This window comes from Acanthochromis polyacanthus, chromosome 15 (genome assembly GCF_021347895.1).
Source record: "Acanthochromis polyacanthus isolate Apoly-LR-REF ecotype Palm Island chromosome 15, KAUST_Apoly_ChrSc, whole genome shotgun sequence".
In the NCBI taxonomy this organism is placed as follows: Eukaryota; Metazoa; Chordata; class Actinopteri; family Pomacentridae; genus Acanthochromis; species Acanthochromis polyacanthus.
The window spans coordinates 34,122,620-34,146,466 of record NC_067127.1 but is presented as its reverse complement, the minus strand read 5'-3'; the positions used below and the strand labels follow the sequence as shown (position 1 = coordinate 34,146,466).

General features: G+C 39.5%; 1 protein-coding gene across 1 annotated transcript in view; it reads left to right on the top strand.

The window, feature by feature from the left end:
* The window catches only part of st3gal3a (ST3 beta-galactoside alpha-2,3-sialyltransferase 3a), a 41,834-nt gene that overhangs the window by 344 nt on the left and 17,643 nt on the right, over positions 1-23,847 (top strand). The window contains exons 2-5 of the mRNA XM_022208530.2: positions 1,637-1,788; positions 14,318-14,360; positions 14,598-14,690; positions 22,880-22,974. Coding sequence (XP_022064222.1) covers positions 1,674-1,788; positions 14,318-14,360; positions 14,598-14,690; positions 22,880-22,974 — 346 coding nt within the window. The 5' untranslated portion in view covers positions 1,637-1,673. The remainder of the gene's footprint in view (positions 1-1,636; positions 1,789-14,317; positions 14,361-14,597; positions 14,691-22,879; positions 22,975-23,847) is intronic.

Below are 23,847 nucleotides of genomic sequence, written 5' to 3'. Positions count from 1 at the left end.
CTGAGGGCTTAAAAAGGCGCTAATAAGCTTTCATTAATGCGCGACATGCAAACATACTTAATGAGCTAACTAGCTGCTAGCTGCCTCATTTCCCTGTCCCCGTGCTTAATTTGCTCTGTTACATTTTGTTTTGTTTTATTTTTCTCATATGATAACCCACATATGATATACTGGTTTAAATGTAGAGACAAAACTCTAAAATGCAAAGACGAGTCATGTGAAGCACAGTATTTGCTGTTCAAAGCTAATTACAGGCAGCATACAAAGCTAATAGTGTCATGTATAAAGGTAAAACAACACAGTATGAAGCCACTGAAAAGTTCAAATGATTTCTTTCCTTAGCAGCTCTGGCCTACCCATGCTAATGGTGTGAAGTTTTAACGTGGAGATAACCGTTATTGTTAATTCAGACACCACACTATCTGTGTTGACATAATTCCACTTACAGTTCAGCGTAAATGAAGTTCTCTATCAAGAAGAGCACACATGCATTGGAGGTTATAATTCAGTGCTATTTTTAAAGTCTCTCAGTGCAATGATGTTAGGATAAGCTCACAGGCCTTGATTGATCAATCAGTGCAGTGAGAGTGCAAAGAGGTGTGGTGACAATCACGTGGAGAAGTCTAACTTCTGCGTCTCCCTTTCAGGAAACATTTAGAACAGACTAACTGCTGCAGAGGCATGTTGCATCTTTTGTGCAGTATTTAAACAAAGTTGCTATTTCACAGATATACAATGCGTGCCATCATGGCGAGGGCTTCCAAATTCACCTTCTTAGTATTTTTCAGTTATCTTTTGTGTGCATGCGAAATAAGCAAATATTTCAACAGACAGAAAAGCTAACTCCAAAGAGATATAAAACATGTAGTAAAACTTCACTTCAGGTGCCAGTGTAACCCTTTGTGTTGCATATAATATTTACACTCTAATTTCTTTTCTCATTTTAAGTTTACGCTGTGTCAGGAAGAATACACCAAAAAGCTGTTCCAATGTCTTCCTGAAGAAGGCTGTAGTTGTTCACTGATGTTTGCCTTGTGTTATCTACAAACACTGTAGAAAAAGCTTCCCTGCTTGTGTTTTGTGATGTAATACATTCACACAGTTTTATTCAGTGCTCACTGCTCTTGGTAGTTCACTGTGTATGAAATGTGAGAAACAAAACAAGAAGAACAAAGTGAATAACAAAGGAATATTGTATTAATATCTGTGCTAATGTTGAATTATTACAGTAGTGCAGCCCTACATTTAACGCATAATAAGCAGTTTTAGATTGTTTAGCCCTTTATTTGCAAATTTCAAAATGAAAAATTAAGTTCTAAGTGCAAGTCTATGGAAAAGTGTGCTATTCTTGTGAAATCATCTAGACTAGACTAATTTGAAGCCAAACCTTGGGTGTCATATGTTAGAACTAAAGGTCTGAAATGACTCCTTGGAAATCCCACGTGAACCTGACATGCAAAACTACATTTCCCCCACAACAGACATGTGAAATGAAAAGACTATGTAGATCATGCTTCTGAATTCGATACGTTATGGTGCTGAGTCAGAGGCATTTGGCCCCTGTGGTGGATTGTTGTGACTAATAACATGTTGTCTGTGAGGGAAGGGCTGACCAGTTTATTCTCTCTTCAAACAGGCTCCAGAGTGGGATGTGCCATGTCTGCTAGGTGGAGATGAGAATGAAACCCAGTCGCAACCTCCTCCTGGGCATGTGCTCCATGCTGGCCCTAGGATTCCTCTACTACTCATCAGGGAGGATCAGTTTACGAGGTTGGGGCCACAAATCATGTGAGTCTTCTCCTATAAGTGGGTATAATGTAATGTGTAATGTGGAATTTATTAGCTAATTTTATTGACCACTGGCAGCTGCACCAGCAGTGATCGAACTTACCTCCTCTACTTGTGTCACTGATACAGACGACGCCTGTGAAAGTTGTCAGTAACTGATACAAACAGGAAAGTCTCATGGTCAGAGAAGAGCCGTATATGCTACCTGTTAATTTGTTAGCTAGCATATGCTAGATGTTATTGTGGATTTAAAAAAGATCAGTATCACAATAAATGATCACAGTTACCTTCGTAACAAGCAAGAACAATGTATTGGTCAGGGAGAGCAGTGGGGCAGACAGCAGAGATGTGGTTTTGGTCAACTTCAGGGTTACCTCTCGTCACTACACCGAGCTCTAATATTTATTTATTTCACGTCCAATGAGACAGTCTGTGGTTTGCAGGCAGCACTGCAGTCTGTTGAGTCAGTTGTGTTGCCCAAATCCAGTTCCCAGAGACCCTCAGGTTTGTCTGACCTGTCAACAGAAAGACGTCAGTCATTTGTGACTTGCAGAAATATAAGAAAGGAGACAAACTTGTCTAACCAGCTGGAATTTGAGAAGCATGTTTTCCAATGTTATGTCTCCAGCTATCTTTATGCTTTTGTGTTTCCAGTTGGAAAAAAAATCTTCTAAAATAATTGTAGCTTTTGCTATGCACAAGTTTGGCTTCTGTGGTAAGTCATATCTTAATATGTGCAAAAACAAAGAGGAAATGAAACATGTCACCAGGGCACATTAAGTGGTGTGGAGGACTGATAGTGATGTCATTTCCTGTATCACTTCGTATGCCCAGATGTTTTGAAATGCAACTCTTCACATTTAATCTGTTAAAAGCAATACACTCTGTCAAAATGATGAAGTTTATGTTTAGGGAACAAGCCCATTAAATAGATCAGTACACTATTGGAATACTATATGTTAGTCATCCGATTGATGCCAAGACATTTAGCTAATTAATGTATGTATTCACAGAAAATTTGCAAAAGCAATTTTAATAGTCAGTTAGTCTTTTCAATCATTTGGCAAAGAAAGCGCTAAACATTTTTTGTTCTTTAATTCTAAGCTATTATTATATATTTCTCTCATTTCATGTAATTCTACTCAATCATCTGAAAAATCTGAACTTTGCACTGATGTTCAGGCTAACAGGACTACTGATGTTTAGGGCTGGGTTCCGTTTACATTACTCGTACCAGTACTTGGAATCCGGACTTTTTTGGTGTGGGTAACCACTAGTTGTTGTGTTTTGTTTTTTTTTTGTATTTTAGTTGTAATACCAAATATATAATTTCGTTTTATATATAATTTCCTTTGTACAGAGTGCATAAGCCCAAGCTTGTCAAGTTCAGCATCGTTATTTCTTTAGAACATTTTACACAGCACAGAAAATAAAACCACCCCTTTGTCCCTCCAGACTGTAAGCCTGTCACCAGAGTATAACATGGGATTGCTGCTGTGTGTCTTATTTTCCACCAGAAGTGCAAGTCACACAGAATTTGTTCAAGGACTGGTGGAAAGATGACAATCCATTTTTTGTCTGTTTTTACAGTTTGTGGCTTTCAGTGATCTTTAACCCCTTCATCCCTAAATTGAATTAAACAATCACATGCCTTTCATGCCCAAGAGCAGATCTTTTTCTGACTACTATGAACAAAAGGAACAGTACATCCCATGGTTTAATTTAAGAAATATAAATAAAATGCCAACATATCCTTGGATATTTAGTGCAGACATTTTTTTTCTTATTATTATGCAGTGTTAATGTGTAACTTTCAATAATTTGGACCAAAATGACCTCACACAGACTTTTATGCAGTTTTTCCAGTCAGGGAAATGAAGTATTTGTGCACTTAGATCCACTTTTGGTATTCATCTGTGCAATAACTAATAATACAGGAAGATTAGATTATTACATTAATATATGTCTTGCAGTTTTTCAATTTTAAACATTCAAAGCAACATATTTAATAAAAATTCTGAGCCCAATACAGCTTTGTGGGCTATAATGGCTTTGGTAGTCATTGTACTGTGCATTTTATTGCAATCTGCCTGTGTAGATATTAACACCTTTAACAATGAAGGTGAGAAGAGACTTAGTCATTCCCCTGAGCAGTCACATCACAAGAGACCCTCTCCTAGCTAGCCATGTAAGCTTTTACCAGAGGGGGGAGCCAGTCTATTTAAATACAGGAGGGATGAGTTTTTAAGTTTACCCATATGTTGCTGTATCCTGCCCGTTGACTGCTTTAAAGTAGAGACATATTAACCAGACATCATGTCCTTGCTGAGCTCAAGTGAAGTGGTGAAATTCCTGCATATTGAATATTTCCTAGACTGTCCAGTTTAGAAACATTAGGGCCAGTTTGAGGTGCTGATAATTACACAGGGAATTGGCTTGGATCTGAATATCTTCCTGACACCCACGGAAGCTGTCTGTTACTCCTTGTTTTACTTCTTGGCAACTAGACTTTTTTTGTTTAGATAGTACTGTTTTTTTCTTTGTTTGTTTGTTTTCGGTGTTTAATATTCCATTCTGCCATTTATTCTACTGCTACTTAGAAATAGGCAACTGCTGAAGCCCATGTGGTTTACAATATACAGCCTTAAATAATGTATATGGAAAAGATTCTTTGTGATTCCCTAATAACTGCTGACTTTTATGTCATATTGCCATTTTTCTCTCATGAGGCAGAGCAGCTTGGATAACTGCAAGGCTGCGACCATTTTTGGAGACAGGGATATTAAACTAAGAGCAACTTGCTAATATATTCCAAGTGTTTTTTTGCGTTTGTTTGTTAGTATGCCATGAAAAACACCAGGAGTGAGTGAGAACTGATGAGTGGAGAGCTAACATAAGGCTCTCATCTTCATAACAACATGGAATGGGGACAAAGCAGAGTGGGATGCCGTCTACCTGTGTCCGTTCCACAAGTCTAAGAACTCCCACTCTTGCTTGGCCCTTTGGTGACAGTGAAACAAACGACAGTCTTAAATTTTTGTGTAAGGTCACGTGATGAATCATCAGCTGATTTCTTTTTTTTAAAGCTGCTCTTGAAAAGAGGAATAACTCATGTGGTTTGCATGGCTGAGATACTGCAAAGAAAGGAATGCCATGGATTGTTCTTTGTTTCTTTTTGCTATCATTTTCTCTGTCCTTTTATTCTGACTTCAACAGCTGGAGGCAGATGGCCTGCCTCCCTGAGCCTGGTTCTGCTCAAAAATATCTTGATACCTTTGTTATTGTATTGTCAGACGCTTGTCTGTGTGTTAGGGATCGACCGATAATGTTTTTGTCAGGGCTGATACTGATGCTGATTATTGGTTATCAAGAAAGACCAATAACCAATATTTGAATCTGATATACATTGCATGTTATCGGCATGTCACAGCAGGAAACCTGTCATTCATAACTCGACATCTTCATTAGTAACAATTGCTGTAGCTGCATATCAGTGATAGCAATAGAAAGGATGCCATTAGAATGCTATTACACTCTCCTCTGTGTATTGTTAGATCAACTGATTAAGATTGAAGCGTTTGAGTCCTGCAGTTCCATCTGCTTTTCTTCTCTATTTTCACTATTATCACTTCTATTGTCCACGAAGGCCCCCATCTTACAGCATTATTAGTGAATGATTTTCAGACACTACAGTAATGTGTGAGTAATTTCCAAACCTGTTAAAATGAGCTGTTAATGTAGCTGCAGCCACCGTAAAAGTAGTTTATTTCCTAGTTTACGGTGATGGCTTGTGTTACTTGATCAGTTTTTGCAAGTTCCATCTGTGGTAGAGAGAAATTGGTAAGACTACACAGTGACTACTGACAGAGAAACAGCTGCTTCAGACCCAAAGTCGTGGGTTTAATTGATGAATAATCAGTTGGTGAGGATAGTGATACTGATTAATTAAAAAAAAGCCAAATATCAGCCCTGATTGGGCTCAGGGCCTTAGCGATTGTCGGTGAGTGCAGAGTTCTTGTCTGGAGACACCTAGTCCACACAAGCCATTAGGAGTCTTACCCTCATCTGTCATTAAAAATCAACGATAACAGTATCACCATCATCTATTGTGATACATTTGTCAGTTGCCCAGCCCTGTGTCATAATATTCTGCTGTTTATGGGCCCTGGGATGAATACCTGCAGTGGTATAGCTGATGAACATTCTAAAAAACTAAAATATATTGAGGGAAGTTTATGATATTGCACCACTATGTTACAATAGTGATGGCAAGAACAACATCCCTGCTGGTATTGATCTGATGATTCACTCATGCATCAATCATACATCAATAATGTCATAATTTTATGAATGATCTATAAAGAAGAAGTAACAGAAAATTTAATATGCCTGATGAAAATAGCATATTGTCAATATCTTAGAGATAAAGTTTCATGTATCATATATTCAGATCGTGTCTTGGTCAGAGCTTCTCACTCCAAACTTACTTGTAAAGTAAGGCTAAATGGCCAGTATTTGATTCTACTTTCATGCTGTAGTATTTTCAGATGTTATTAATACTCTCCATAGGTAAACACTGTGCTTGAGCTTTTTTTATTGTAATCCATCATACATACTAAAATCCAGCAAGATTCAGTTTAGACTACTCATGTGACTTCATCCATTGTGCTATTAGTCCTATTGAAGGGAGCCTTTGCTTTTCTTTTTGTGCTGTTAGCTGGATGTTCTCTGAAAATACACTTGGAAAATTACTTTTTTACCTGAGGCACATCAGCATTTGATAGCAATTTGCTCGATGGTTGGAGTGTATGTTTGATCGCAGCTTGTTATGGATGAAGGCTTCACTCAGAGTTCAAAAAGGGGTTGGTGGAGTTGAAGTTGGAGAATAACTGAGCCTCTGCAACCTGTGTCCAGACTTGATTAGAAAATGGTGGGTTAAGGAGGGCCAGGCAAATGCTTGTTATTTAGTGCACTTAAGATTTTCCTGACACTGTAACTGTTTGGCAGCCAGAAAAGAAACTGTGCCAGATAATTCAACTGTAGAGTAAACCAACCTTGTACACCAATGCAACTCTGTAACAGCTTGTACTGTCTGTGTAGATTGTAATAGTAAAAAAAGTAATAGTATTTTACCTGGATTAACTACATTGTGTTAACATAAAAACAAAAAATCTTGTATAAGTAGAGCAATCCAACACAACAGCCTCTAACTTGATGTGCTTGTGAGTTGTATAGATCAGTTTTATCAACCTCTACAAATTTTTGAAGGAATGTTTCCACAACTGTCTGAAACTTTATCAGCATTAGCTATTGGTACCTTTTTTTTTGTAAGGTCTGTGGAGGTATGTGCCGGTAAATGGATTTGCATTAAAAAAGCAATTAGTGTGAGACATGCAAAGTTTCACTTGACTGACACAGAATGAGAGCCAAAGCGTTAAGCTGATGGCGGTAGGTTGGCTCTGCTCAGTTAGATAGTCCACCAGGAAATGTAACCTCCTGCAGCATCCAGAAACAACAAGCATTGCTTATCTTCCCTCCAGCCATGTTGTCTTTACAGTCAAGTTTTCCGTCAGCCATCCAGAATCTTGCTTCAGCTGCCCACCCAAAAATCACGCACTGTTCTCCCAGAGACAGCATCAGCAAATACAAAAACATGCTCTATAATAGCAATAATATTTAACATAAAATTACAAAACACAAACTAAATTTGATATTGGCCCTTTCCACCTCCACATCCTCACATAATTGCATTCCCCATAGTTGTCCTTGTAAGAACTTGGAAGTGCACCTGGGCGCAAGTTGCACTGTGGAGGTGCTAATGTTTTGTGAAATAGTGTTGGTTTGGACTGAGGTCAGCCACATGAGTATACATAGTGTCAATGAATTTTCTAATTATTTGGGTGTTTAGCAATGACAATGAAAGACTATATCTTCTCTCAGCTTCACTCTGACTGTGTAAATCAGGAATGTACTGAACTCATGTTTCCTCACTAACTCAGTCATCTGGAAATATGAGCAGCGGCAATAATGGCGTATTTACTACATCCAGCTGCAGAGTGGATTGATTTGCTGTTTTCTTTGACTTCAGACCTTCTGATTCAGTCGCGTCGTTTGTATTGTAGTATCTTTCAGATCAATGTACGGGATCCACTGATACCCCGCTCTGGTCCTCATCACTTCCAGCATCTCACCGGCACCCTGTTTGGGTGTGAAAGACAAAACTTGTTGCATCATATTCTTCACATAGTCTTCAGACTTTGCAAACTGCAGCTCAGTGTAACATTGCTGTTCTTTCAGTGCAGAAGTTAGCATTCAGCTACATGATATTATAAAAAATGGCATGGTGAAAATAGTTTTTCTGCATTATATATTGCACTATAAATACCTTAGTAAATATAGCTTTCTGTCCTGTTCTTCATTCATTTTGCAATGCAGTGGTATGTCAACAACCTTGTGAAAACGTTTGAAAAGGTCACTCATCCTTTTTTAACAGGCTGTGAAAAACCATAAAAAATTTGAGCGAGTTTTTCTTACTTCATATCACACTTCCTGCAATGTGAATTTTGCACATAAGACACATGGATTAGATTTATATAGCGCTTTTTTGGGCACTCAAGGCGCTTCACAATGGATCCATTATTCATTCACTCACACATTCTAGCACTGGTGGTGGTAAGCTACATTTGTAGCCACAGCTGCCCTGGGGCAGTCTGATGGAAGCGTGGCTGTCAATCCGCGCCTCCGTCCACCACCAGCATTCACACTCATTCATACACCAGTGTGAGAGCAGCACTGGAGGCTTCTTTCGGCTTTTCCCTTCAGGGGTCGCCACAGCGAATCAATTGCCTCCATCTAACCCTGTCTTCTGCATCCTCTTCTCTCACACCAACTACCTTCATGTCCTCTTTAACCACATCCATAAACCTCCTCTTTGGTCTTCCTCTAGGCCTCCTGCCTGGCAGTGGGAAACTCAGCATCCTTCTACCAATATATTCACTCTCTCTCCTCTGGACATGTCCGAACCATCTCAGTCTGGCCTCTCTGACTTTATCTCCAAAGCCTCTAACATGTGCTGTCCCTCTGATGTACTCATTCCTGATCCTATCCATCCTGGTCACTCCCAAAGAGAACCTCAGCATCTTCAGTTCTGCTACCTCCAGCTCTGCCTCCTGTCTTTTCCTCAGGGACACTGTCTCCAGACCAAACAACATGGCTGGTCTCACCACAGTTTTGTAAACCTTTCCTTTCATTTTAGCTGAAACTCTTCTATCACACATCACACCTGACACTTTTCTCCAGCCTGCCTGTACACTCTTCTTCACCTCTTTTCCACACTCTCCATTGCTCTGTACTGTTGATCCTAAGTACTTAAAATCCTCTACCTTCTTGATCTCTTCTCCCGGTAACCTCACACTTCCACTTGGGTCCCTCTCGTTCACACACAGATACTCCGTCTTGCTGCGGCTAACCTTCATTCCTCTCCTTTCCAGAGCAAACCTCCATGCCTCTAGCTTCTCCTCCACCTGTTCCCTGCTCTCACTACAGATCACAATGTCATCTGCAAACATCATAGTCCATGGAGACTCCTGTCTAACCTCGTCTGTCATCCTGTCCATCACCATAGCAAACAAGAAGAGGCTCAGAGCTGATCCCTGATGTAGTCCCACCTCCACCTCGAACTCCTCTGTCACACTTACAGCACACCTCACCACTGTCTTACAGTCCTCATACATGTCCTGCACCACTCTAACATACTTCTCTGACACTCCAGACTTCCTCATACAAAACCACAGTTCCTCTCTGGGCACCCTGTCATAAGCTTTCTCCAGATCTACAAAGACACAATGCAGCTCCTTCTGACCTTCTCTGTACTTGTCTATCAACATCCTCAAAGCAAATATTGCATCTGTTGTACTCTTTCTTGACATGAAACCATACTGCTGCTCACAGATGTTCACCTCTTCCCTTAGTCTAGCTTCAACTACTCTTTCCCATAGCTTCAGCGTGTGGCTCATCAGCTTTATTCCTCTTTAGTTTGCCACAACTCTGCACATCTTCCTTGTTCTTAAAAGATGGGCACCAGCACACTTCTCCTCCATTCCTCGGGCTTCTTTTCACTATCTAAGATCCTGTTGAACAACCCAGTCAGAAACTCTACTGCTACCTCTCCGAGACACTTCCATACCTCCACAGGTATATCATCGGGACCAAGTGCCTTTCCACTCTTCATCCTCTTCAATACCCTCCTCACTTCATCCTTACTAATCTTTGCTACTTCCTCATTCATCAACTCTTCAAAGTACTCTTTCCATCTTCGCATCACACTATTGGCACCTGTCAACACACTTCCATCCTTATCCTTTATCACCCTAACCTGCTGCACGTCCTTCCCATCTCTGTCTCTCTGCCTTGCCAACCTGTACAGATCAGTCTCTCCCTCCTTACTGTCCAACCTAGTATACAAGTCATCGTAAGCCCCTTGTTTGGCCTTTGCCACCTCTACTTTCACCTTACGGTGCATCTCCCTGTACTCCTGTCTACTCTCTTCAGTCCTCTGTGTCCCACTTCTTCTTAGCTAACCTCTTTCTCTGGATCCACTCCTGCACCTCCTCATTCCACCACCAAGTCTCCTTATCTCCTTTCCTTCCAGATGACACACCAAGTACTCTCCGACCTGTCTCCCTGATCACATTTGATGTAGTTGTCCAGTCATCTGGAAGCACCTCCTGACCATCCAAACTCTTTCCTGAAAGTCATACAACACTCTACCTTTTTCAACTTCCACAATTTGGTCCTCTGCTCTGCCTTTGCCCTCTTCATCTTCTTCACCACCAGGGTCATCCTGCACACCACCATCCTATGCTGTCTGGCTACACTCTCACCTACCACTACTTTGCAGTCACTGATCTCCTTCAGATTACACCGTCTACACAAGATGTAGTCTACCTGTGTGCTCCTACCTCCACTCTTATAGGTCACCCTATGTTCCTGCCTCTTCTGGAAGAAAGTATTCACTACAGCCATTTCCATCCTTTTTGCAAAGTCAACCACCATCTGTCCTTCTGCGTTCCTCTCCTGGATACCAAACCTGCCCATGACCTCCTCATCATCTCTGTTTCCTGCACCAACATGTCCATTGAAGTCTGCACCAATGACAACTCTCTCACTTCTAGGGATGCTCTGCATCACTGTATCAAGGTCCAACCAGAATTTCTCCTTCTCCTCCAGCTCACATCCTACCTGTGGAGCATACCCACTAACAATATTGAACATCACACCTTCGATTTCTAGCTTCAGGCTCATCAGTCGATCTGACACTCTTTTTATCTCCAGGACATTCTTAACAAACTCCTCCTTCAAGATAACTCCTACTCCATTTCTCTTCCTATCTACACCATGATAGAACAACTTGAACCCTGCTCCTAAACTTCTAGCTTTACTACCTTTCCACCTGGTCTCCTGGACACACAGTATGCCCACCTTCCTCCTCTGCATCATGTCAGCCAGCTCTCTACCTTTTCCTGTCATAGTTCCAACATTCAAAGTCCCTACTCTCAGTCCTAGACTCTTGGTGTTCCTCTTCTCTCTCTTCCTACGAACACACCTTCCTCCCCTCCTCCTTCGACCAACAGTCGTCCATTTTCCACCGGCACCCTGTAGGTCGACAGCACCGATGGCGGTCGTTGTTAACCCGGGCCTCGACCGATCCAGTGTGGAAGTCATACATTTGATTCGCATGTTTGATTTGGCCAAAAGTTTTACGTCAGATGCCCTTCCTGACACAATCTTCTGTATTTATCCGGCCTTGGGACCGGCACAATAAGACACTGGCTTGTGTCCCCTTGCGGCTACATTGAGAGCAGCACTGGAGGCAAGGCAGGTAAAGTGTCTTGCCCAAGGACACAACAGCACATGACTAGGCGAGAGCGGGAATCGAACCGCCGACCCTTTGCTCATTGGACGACCTGGTCTACCACCTGATCCACAGCCGCATGATATCGCATGCACATGACATCAATTCTGAGACAATATATAATGCAGGCTGACCATAAACATAAAGTAAAAATTGATTAGTTTTTTATTCAAATTGCTACAAAGGCTGTATGGAAAAACAATAGAAATTAAAAAAATTAACTGCATGATTTTTGAAGGGAGTCTGGGTTTTTTCTTGCTGTGATACAAAGATCTGTTTTTTGTAAAATTGGACATGGTAAGTGCTAAAACCTTACAAATGAGAGTATGGAGGGTATTTTTTAGTATAAATCTTAAGATCAGTTCAAATGGTATCTACACTAACATCTGTTGCTTGTCCTGGCAGGCAAGACACATATTTCAGTAATAGTAATATTAGGTTAATTAATACACTCAAACTCTGCAGCTCTACTCTCTGCATGTCTCTTGATGTCCTTAAGAACAGTAGTTGGTACTTATGACTTGTTAATCTGAGGCCTAAACAATCTTTGTATCGTCAAACAAATGGAAATGCTGTTTTCTGTTTGGAAGTGTGCCAAAGTGAGTTATGTAGAGATTCGTAGAATTCAAATAATAAGGGAAGGCGTCACACTATGCTAGCTGTGCGAAAGATTAACAGCTCTGGAGAGGACTGCCCCAGCCTACAAGTTGTCTTATCAAGTTGTCTTATGTTTCAGTAACCCTTTGAATCTCACTGTGCTAATGCCACAGTAGTCTAGTGGGCTCAGAACGGCTGTGAAGCAGCAAAGACAGAAGCTCCGGGTTTTGGATGCAATGACCTTGGTCCATGCGAGGTCCCATCACTTACCATGGTCAAATTACATATGTAGTCAGCTTAACGGTGTTCAGGTGTGTCCTCACCTTATTATATATATGGAAATCTGACAACTGACAGTTAAGCCATCTTTCAGAATCCATCGTGAGTAAAGGATAAGGATTGATTTGCAAAAGGGCCAGATTGGCAGTCACCACAATTGGCGTAAATGTAGAAAAAACAACAGCAGAGGGTAATAATGCATGAATGGGTACAGTCTTTTCTTTAAAAAGTGTCATCAGGCTTTCAAGTTTAATTCAAAATGGCAACTTTCTTAACTTTTCAGTGGCAATGTTTTTGAATTAATAGCTCATACTGTTTTTGTCCAAAACAACTACAGCATTGTGAAAATGACACAACTGTGCCATGCACTTTACATTTCCAAACAAAAGTGTGCACAGATGATTTTGGCATCTGCTGCTGCTTTGAATGGGCTTCAAATGACTGAACAAGTCATTCAAGACTTTGCTGAGCACCTTAGATTTTCCCACTGTAGTGTTTGTGGCTGAGTCTGATGAGTATAAGATCAGACTCAGCTCTCATTCATCTCATGAGAAGTTAAGATCCATGTCACTAAGAAAATAATGACCAGCACAGCTTTCTACATCTTTAAAATTGTAGCAAAAATGAATGGGTTTCAATGGTTCCATCACAGAACAACCAAAGTTATAGGAGTCATTGGAAACTCAGTGATGCCATGTGCATGGTCTTTATAAGTGTATGCAAATTTTTGTTTACAACTGTTCATCATATAAATGATGCTTTGTGCTCTAATTCACAGCTGTACAGTTACATTCAGCAATTCTTGCTTCTCTAATTGTGTCTGTGCTGGTTCCTGCTCGATCCTCCATCCTTTCCCTTCCTCTTTCAGAGCTATCTTCACCTGTTGGTTTAAAGTGTAGAGCGTTTATTAAGTCATTTTTTAAAAAATGGCTGGCTCTTTCATATTATACCTTATGGACTATGATGGAAAAAATAATTCATTAATTGTCCAGAGGAAAATGGTCAGATTTACATGTTTAGTTAACCCATTTACAGTCGAATAAAAAAAAAAAAAAACTTAGAGAAATACAGCAAACAACTTTTTTTAATTGCTGGTGCACCCAGTCTGACATGTAAATCATGGGAATATGAAACCTGCAGCAGGACTCCAGCAATAGCGTTTAAAAGTTAACAAAAACATTTCGTTAGTTCATTTGCTGCATGGTGTATGTAAGAATGTTAATCATTGCTCCCTGTTCACTCCTCTGATGTTTCTGTTGCTTCATCATCAACCTCATCATTACCTGCAGACTGCCTAAATACACCTGTTAGAATTTACCACAGTTGGCAGCATCAGCCAGCAAAGCTTTTTTGTTCTTTGTTTGATACCTTTCCTCTTGTTTCTTTAAACAGTGCTGGATATGTTTAACAGGTGTTCACTGCTTTCACTTATGATGGCAGCTATGACCTGCTAATACAGATTTCAACAGATGACCTATTGAATATCTATATGTAGGAATGTACACTAATGATGCTGGGGATTGGAAAAAAACAGCTGGGAATATTTGCAAATGTCTAGCTGACCAGTCCACACCTGCACACTGCCCTTCCTGCCCAGACAGTACACATGTAGAATACTTTATTACGAAAAAAAATATTGTTGGACACGGTTATGAGTTCACAGATGTGCCAGAGCAGTTTCTAAATTTTAATGTGTGCCTTTTATTGTCACTATATTTGCCTCCTTTTTCATTTTGCTAGTGTATGACAAGCAAGGATTCCTTTTGAAGCTGGATGCTACTCTGTGAGTATTCAACTGATTATTCCTACAATTTTTACTTCCCACTCCAAGTGGAGGCACTAATGGGCTCTACACTAGGAGCTTGTTTTCAGGCATTGTGTCAGTAATGGCATTAGGTTCATGGGTTAATACACACTAAATTGTCCCTATTATTATTATTATTTGTGTACTCTAAACTGTATATGTAATGCGTGGGTGCATTTTTAATCATGGTTTGATTTCTTTTTTCCATGTCTACAGGCCTTTGGAGCTGATGTACAAGTATGGCAATATCAGTGAGGGTGTCTGTAAGCCAGGTTTTGCAGCTGCCAAAATGACTGCCATTTATCCAAAGTAAGTAGACATATAGCATATTTTTCTGCCTGTTTGAAATGAGTCTTTATTTTAGACATGAACCATGATTGTCAGATGCTCTGTTGTTAGTAGGACCTTATTTTACTGCTTTAAACTCATGCAGTCAGTGGTCCATCTATTACCAGTGCTATTATTAATGATTTTGTTCTTTTAGAGCATGATTGTGTTTCACTTTGGTAACTTGGTTAGGTGTTACAAATCTCTCAAAACGTCTCTGCCTGCACATATCGGCAGCATAAGGTTTCATAGTGAGACTGTAGGCTAGCGTTATTATTGCTGCACCACCTTTACTGCTTTCTTCAGTCAATTCTTAGTTACATTTATGAGCAATAGACATTATGATGTGTGCATTTGGCTCTGTGGGTTGACTGGAGAATTCTTTGTTGCAGTTTGCTGGTAGGAACTCACATTAGACAAATTGTTTTAGGGTGAAAATGCTTTAAATGCTGTAGTTTCTATTACAAATAGTTTATCAGTAACAATTTAAAAGTGCAAAATGTACATAAAGGTGATGAACTGGCATGGACATGTGTTTGTATTATTTCTTCTTCTGCTTTTTTGTCAGAATGAACCAAATAACAGAAACACTTCTCTGTATAACAGACCAACTCCATCTTCCGAAATGATCAGATGAGCTGACTCGACATCTCTCTAGAAGAGAACATTGTAATTTTCATGAGGAGGGAATTTATTGCAGCACTGGTACATTAAATGAACTTGTTCTGATTAAGTGCACCTTACAAACCTGACAAGCAAGTGTATATGCATTCAAATCCCATCTGACTTGGCATCACATTTGTATTTAAAGTTGTTTTTGTCATTGTTGGGGCAGTGGTGTTGCAAAAACCGGCTTCATAGTATCAATAACAGTATTACTCAGTAATGCATTAAGACAAAGATGAAGAGCTCAGGCACCAGGTTTGAATCAGTACATTATCGATGTTACTGACTGTTTAGTCACATGTATCTAGATTATGGCCTGGAAAGGACATACTGAAGCAAAGATATAGAATAGAATTTCTAGAATGGAATAGATCCACTTTTTTATTTCTTTTTTCCACGACTTTGCAATGTGATGCACTTATTACCTCCGCCAAGGATGTTATGTGACACCCGGCGTTTATCTGTCTGTCCGTGCGTTCGTTCGTTCGTTAGCAAGATAACTCAAAAATGCCTGGGCAGATTCGGATGAAATTTTGAGGGGTGTAGACTATGGTAAGAGGAAGAGCCGATTTAATTTTGGTGGCAAGCCGGAAAGGATCCTGGATTCTGGATCACTTTGAATTTTTTAGTATGTTTTAGTATGTGGTCCAAAATATGACAAAAACATCATAGGTTAGTATGTCGTCCAACAAATTGGAGCAAGGCGTCCAGATAGCTCAACTGGTTAAGAAGGTGATTCGTAAACAGAACTGTGTCCGAGACGCAGATTCGATTCCAGCTCATGATCCTTTACTGCATGGGTTTCCTGTTTTCCTCTCTATCCTTGGCGGAGGTCTGCACTCTCTGAGTGCTTTTCTAGTTTATAAATGTGAATTAAACAAAGCACCTATCAGTTAATCACTCACTGAGTTCAATCAGACAGTGATGCATCTCATCTCACTGTCAGTGGAGTTACTTAATTACAATTTAAACAATCAGCTAATGTGGCCTTTACTGTGTGATGTAGCTCCACTGCTCATTTTTTCAAATTTAATAAAAAGATTTGCTAGAAAATTGCCAGTTTTATCTGACATTGGTAGTAGTACTCTGGTAAAGTGTAGCTTTTACTTTTGCATCACTTTAACAGTTCGACCGAGCTCCGTTTATGCTGTTGGTTCAGACAAAAAAACATTCCTGCAGGCAGAGTGGCATTAATAAAGCACGGCAAATCATTTTATTTGGGTTCTGTGTGAACAGACATTGAATTTATATTACCGTATGACTTTATGGACAGTCCCAGATAGATCCAGATAATTCCACATTTAGTTTTGTGTACAAGGTAATTTTTACAATAAAACTAAAGCTGTTCTATTCTATTCATCCAGAAACAGTTCCTACTATTAATCCACTTGTTGTTTTGCTTTGTCAACATGCTAGGGACTTAATTCCATCCCACATGTGACCGTAGTCCTCTATTACAATGCAGCTGTGATGTCTAATCCAGAGTCATTCTGCACATTTCTTTACAGTTTCCATTAGCACATTGAATCCACACATTGTTTGTTGATCTACAAGGCCTCAGCTCTGATTAAGCAATCTAGCAAACAGCCCATTGAGAGTGGTTTCCTTTTGTACTCATTGCGGTTGTAATGGACAGATAACAAGTCATAGAGGACCTGACACCAGCGCGGTGGGAGAATGAGTCAAAGAAACTTTACCAGGGCTGAATAGAGGTACTCTGTGTGCAGTTTCCATGCTCTCCCCATGTCAGGTGCTGTGACATATAGTTCGGATGACTAAAATGTAAAGGACATCTTACCATCTTGAGAGCTGAACACTTTCTCAACACTCAGCTGTGCTTAGTTTACTAGTTTGCCAGTGGGAGCTTCTATCACTGTGCAGACAGGGCCTTGGCTGCTCATGTAGACATGCAAAACGTAGGGGTGTAAAAAAATATACAGATTTATTGACCAACAATACAATGGAATTGGCAATCTATAAATCAAGCCATATCGTGCTCCTTCATTTTAGAGTTGCCTGGCACATCCCTAGCAATTCCACTTTACCATTTCAGCCATTCCAAGAAGTGGAGCAATACTATGCTATCCACTAAGAATACATGGAATTGTTTACATTTGCTTTGCTCTGAATTTCGTTTTTACTCATTAAGGTACTCTGCAGAGCTATGTGATGATTGGTGTACGTTTGTCCGTCTGTTGGTCTATTTGTCCATCTTTCTGTATGCAACATTACTCAAAAATGGATCAATAGAGTTGGATGAAATTTTCAGGGAAGGTCAGAAATGTCCCAAGACCCAAATGATTAAATTTTGGAAGTGACACGGCTTATAGTCTGGATCCGCAGATTTGCTAAAGATTTCTGTATCATTGTGAGATAGCATGGCGTCACTGTAACTATGACAACAAGTGAACACTGCATCAGCTGCCTGCTGACGATCACATGATTGTGATCCTACTACAGATTCACCGCTGTGGACTTATTGGGACTTGTCTGTCGGAAATGATATGATTGAGCAGCCTTGGTGGAGTAGTGCATTCTCTGAGTGCTTTTCTTGCTTTAATGTAGATTCAGAAAGCATTTGGATCAACCCCACATTTCTTCTAGTGCACAGTCAGAGAGAGACAGACAGGTGATAGCTAGCCTATGATTCTACAAGACTGTGCTGACTTTGCACTTACAAGTATAGGTTAAGTGGTGACCTTGTTTGTTGTTAGTCAGTTTGTTTTATCTGCTAGAAGTGATTTTGTTAATATATATTGTTTAAACACTAAATATTAGTGAAGGATCTATGAATAAAATCCTGCTTTAATGTGCCCTGCTTTAATGATAAAGTGACTCAAAGAAACCCCTTAAACTTGAGAACTGTGGCACTTTGTAGTGAACCTTTTTAAAAAGAATAGACTGTTTATCATTTCATGTTCATGATTTCGTCTTCTCTTTTTCAGATCCAAAATAAATTTAGTGAAACCAGGCTGCAGTTGATTTTTGTGAGTTCATAATATAGCTGTGATTGATTAACAGGCCAATATATATGCATATTAATCACCTCTTTGGAGTCAAATCGAAAATGTATTTTGGCAGACTTTGTAATATCAACAATATCAGATTGTTGTTAAAACAATCAATATAATACTGGATCATGGTGAAACCTGTGATTTATTCTGTATCAATTAGTAGGGGTGCCAATACCTCAACAGTAGTGGTTTTTACATTGCTCTCAGACATTTCCACCTCATTTTCTCTCAGTCCTTCTCACTGTCCATCCAGTGGCCACCAAGTTTGCACTGTCTTAGAAAACCAGGTGTTGTAACTTTTTTTTTTTTTACATTTCTGTTGTGATCAGTGATTATAGTTTTAGTTTTAGGACCCTAGAATAGGATCATTTTTGTACAGAGCAACATGCAGTTAAAGCATTTCTGTGACTGCTTAGTGTTTTCCTGAGCTTGAAATTGTCTTTGCCTGTCTACACTATTTTGGTGCTGAGCGCACTGTGCATATGTTGGTAGAGAAGGACTTTGCAGCTCTGGTCCTTTCAAGATCAAGGAAGATAGAAGAATTATGTGTTTCACTGACATTGTTTAGCCCTCAGATCAACAAGTGGACTCTTGCAAATTTTTATGACACTCATATCTGATAAATATTTGCATCCACCTTGAGTTTATATTACAGCTACTGAATGGAATACTCGGTGGCAGCTAACTAGTGAAGTCTATCATAAGACCTTCACTTAAGCAAATGAATGCATCACTGGGAAGGTGTGTGTGATTTTAAACCCTTTCAAACTTCAGTATGGATGCGTCAATACGCCACCCAAAGGTAGACTGATACAGTGACAAAGTAAGCACTTTGAAGGTGGTGCTGCTTCAGTGTTCTAAAGAACCACCTAATTCACTGACTGTACACCTAAAAACTGACCTCCCAGGCAAACTGTCACGTTTTATACAATAGAAAGCTCTCTGAGCTCAGCATGGTCTGACAGAGGAAGGATCCCATTTCTGGCTCTGCATTATTAAAGACTTAAGAAGTCCACACACTGTGAAAGCTCTTCACCTGCTTATGTTTTCAGCACTATGTATAAAATGAGTTTGAAGACGCAGCATTCTGAATGGGCCTGTGTGTCATGCACATCTATTTTTGCCCCCTTCTGCTCTGTTGTTGTCCCAGTGCGTGAGAAAACCTCAGGTCAGTTGACTTACACACTCGCTCTCTGAGCACCAGAGACACGCAACTCTGCAACCCAGCAGCGCCTTTAGACGGCAGTGTTAATGAAGTGTGCTGACAGAGTCCAGATTGTAACCTGTTAGAATAATACAGGAGGATTTTCCTTTGGAAAAAGTAGCGGTAGAATGCCTAGGGCGTCCTTGACCCATTTATTCTGCTGTTTTTGCCCAGGTTCCTCTGCTGCAACTGACAGCAGGTGATGCAGGTGAGAGAACAGTCAAGAAGCTCTAACCGAGTCACTCCACTCCACTTTGTTCTCACTAACCGTTCTATACCTAATCTGCCATTGCTTACAAATAATACAGTCAGAAGAAAAATATTGCAAACGTTTAATGGCTTATCAGAGAATTTGTTTCAGATGTTCATTCACACAGCTAGTTTGAAAGCAGACTTGAGATGTGAGAGGAAATGTGGGACGGTTGATATGCAACAAATATTTCAATTTGACTTGATGATGTACACATGTAGAGGTTCAATGCGGGGCAGATACTCCTGCTGAATGAGGAAAAACGAGGTTGGGCTCACATCAAAGTCCTAATTTCCATTCTCGTCCGTGGCTCTACCATTTGCAGCTTGGTAGGGTCAAGGTTGGGGCCGGTCTACAAATGCTGGAATTTGTCACATAATTACAGAAAATTCTTGATTTTTAGATTCAAGAATTTTCTGTAATTATGTGAGAAATTAGGGTAACATGTTTCCTTTTCATTTCATTGGTACTCTAGTCTCTTTAGACTAAAAATGCATGTTTTAGCTGATTTTTTTAACTGGTTCTCTAAGACTCAGCCTTTGGATGCGATAAAGAACTTGATGATGTTGTTGTTGTACCAAATGACACATTTTTTGAAAGGCCAAAGTACTGAAGTTAAACAGCAAAGGTACAACATTTTTATATCAGTGAGGAGTATTGATAGTAGCTGCTTTAGTAGAACATAATTTTGTAGGAGAAGATGTTTTAGATCTCAAGAAAATCACATTCACAGAAAATGATCTCATTTTATTTTATTTGTTATTTTGGGAATGAAATTTCTACCTTTCTAATTTATGGGGACTGATTTAAACCAACTGACTTTACAGATGGACAATAGAACGAGATAAATCCACCAAACCACACTGTCAATCATTAAAACAATATGCAAACTGAAAGGCAAGTAGCTGATTTCTTAATCGAGTTTTTGTGTTTTCAGGAAACATTTTCTTTCAGTTACTTTGTAGACCACAAACTATAGAGCAGCTACTTTGTGCTGCCAATTTAGAGCTCAACTGCAGTTAATTGTGTGATAATAGCATGAAAAAAACCAATGCATTGGTTGACTCAGTCCAAGGAGCATTCTCATTTAGTCTTATGGTTCTTCTGCAGCAAAATTGCTCATTTAGTTGATGTACATGGTACCTTTTTAGAGGTTTTATAGAAGTCAGTTTTTGAGTGACATTTTAAAGGAAAAAACCCATAAAACTGGTTTTGAAAATGAGTTGATCAGACTTATTATTCATTTTAAATAGCAGCAGAGTGTTTTGAAGTACTGTGATTGTGGTTGTTCTTGCTAACTCTTTTGTAGTTTACTTTTAGAAGCAGTGTCCTGACAGAGTATGTATTTAGTTATTGTCCAGTGTTACTGGAATAATTCCATATTACAGTGTTGTCTCCATTAAAAGTAAACAGTAGTAAATAGTTTACATTGCTTCTTATTTGTATATATTTCCTGTCAGAATGTAAATTAAACCCAGTGTCACGTTTGGATGTACTGGTGGAAATCTCTGCCATCATTATGGTGAATTTTTCTTTGATTATGAATTCATGTTTTTGTCAGCTCTTTCCAGGGGATCTTGACAAAGTACACATACACATGTCGATACTTAAAAGGACATACATGTCGAGCTGTGCTTTAACAGGAAGCTCAGCTATGTTGGCCTTCATTAAGGTCCAATCCTCAAAAGTGGAGACATATGTGAGGATTAAATAGAGCATAACATATTCAATGCCCTGAAGCACAGAATTAACAGTATACACTTTGTAATTTTTGTTTTACATGCAATGTTGAGCAGACACTAATTATTTGGGCACTGTAGGTGGTAACCAGCAAGTTCAACCCCCCAGAATAAGTTCTTCACCTTGAAGTGATTGTGTTCCCAATCGTAAAATTGTGGTGGTGTTAGCAAAAAGTTTTGTTAGAGCAAGCAAAAGATCACACCAAATTCTGTGGCTTTGGAAACTGATGTAATCACTAATATCATAGAATTCCAGTTGCTTCTGCGCCGGTATAGGCAACAGGGTCGGCTCCAGGGTCATAGAACTGATAGCATCAAAACCAGCCTCAGCCATGGTCTCTGGAATGTTCTGGTGCATTCTACCTGTGCTCCTGGCACTGTGACTGTCTTGAAGCTATGAAATACTATACTAACAATATATTTGAGCGCTGCATTATGGGTTAGTCATAGGTGCAACATATTTCATAAAAGATATTTACCTTAACCTGCTGCCCTCATTTACTAATGGTTATTTGCCTTATATTGAATTAAACATCAATATTCACAACATAAGTCCTGTCATATCACCTCACATAATTACAAATTTTAAACAAAAGACAGAGAAGCCAACAATCCAACAATCCTTCAGATATCTATTTATCTTATACAGAAGCAGTCAGAGTACATAAAACTGTATCATCAGTGTTAGAAATAAATACCAATGTTACTGCGTTACCAAGAGGGAGGCAGTAAATGAACAGTAGTGCCCCCAACACTACACTTTATGACAGACTGTGAAGCTTTCTAAATGGAAACTGGAGTGAACAACTACTAGAAACACAGAAATGGAAGTGCAACAGCACAGTCTTTGTTGTGGCTGTGATTGGTTTGCTTGTTACATCTGTGGTGGTGGAATCATTGAAAGGGTTCAGATTGGTTCGTGCTGTCTTTAAACCACCGGCTGGGCCTTGGCGGAAAAGTGAATGGATCATGCTTGTCTGCTTTCCCGTTACCATTATTGAGGTGCTTTTAAGCAAGGCATTTATAATACTACTCCTTTGTTGCTGCAAAGTCAACAGTATGTCAGCCAAAAGATCTCATAGCCTTACTGTGTGAAGTCAGCTCTGTCCTTTTCCTCACTTTGTTTTGGAAAAGATTGTCTCAGATTGTGGATTAGCTGGAAACACGATCCGTTAAATCCTCTTAAGCATTCTGCTATTAATCAGTGCATCTACACTGTTCTCATCTGGGTTGTAATGCTAGATTCATGAATATCATTTCTTCATTCTTGTTCTAACATGTTTTCCTTACATCAACAGGTTCACTAAACTGGCTCCCATGTTCCTTGATCCAAACTACAAGCGATTCTCAAGAATTGGTGATTATTTGCCTCCGTTTGGAGTAAAAACACAAGGTATGATTCCACATTGTTGTTTCAGTTGGAGGCAGCACAACATCAAGGGAGCACTGCACTTGTCACCAGTTAAGACTAGATCATTCAAAGACTATTTGGGAGAACACCCTATCACTGTCAGGGCATCACTTTGCTTTAAGGAAACTAGTCTGTCTGAATGTCTAAAAATAAAACTTGTTGTCCACATTTGAACAAAGGGTGTAAAGCCTGTTGTTTTGGTATCCTCCTGGCTGGATCACACTGTGTTCCTAAACTCAACATAAATGCTGTCTTTTGTGTTTCATTGTAAATGAAAATGGGAATAACAGAGCACCCTGTAGAACTCTTCAAAGCACTCCTGATGCAGTAACTGTTCATGAAAAATGACAGAAGAGCTGTGTAAAGAATTAAAAAAGAGCCTTAACTCTAGCCTGGCTAACTATCTTTTGACTTGAGTTCCAGATTGATAAGATAAAGAGATAATCAATGCAAATAAATCTAATACGCAATAACATGGAGCTATTCTTTTAATTGGACCTCTTGACCCTGTCCTGTATTCATTTTCAGCAACATGGTTCACTGTTTAGCACAGCTAGATGATTGAGAGATTATGCAAGTGTTCTATTGCTATCAAAACTTTGCTGTTATAGACGAGATGATCAGATAGGATGTTGGCGTACCTTCCTGCATTCATCTCTACTGTGTATTTTAAATGGAACAGCTATTTCTGAGAGATGGTTGAATGTATCAATAGGGACTGCGGATGTAAATTAGCATTGTTGCTATATTCCGGCACCTTTACATCTATTGCTGTCTAAATAGACGTTAATTAATGGGCACTGTCCTTATCAAATAAATTATGTTATGTGTTAATTTAACAATATATGATAGTAT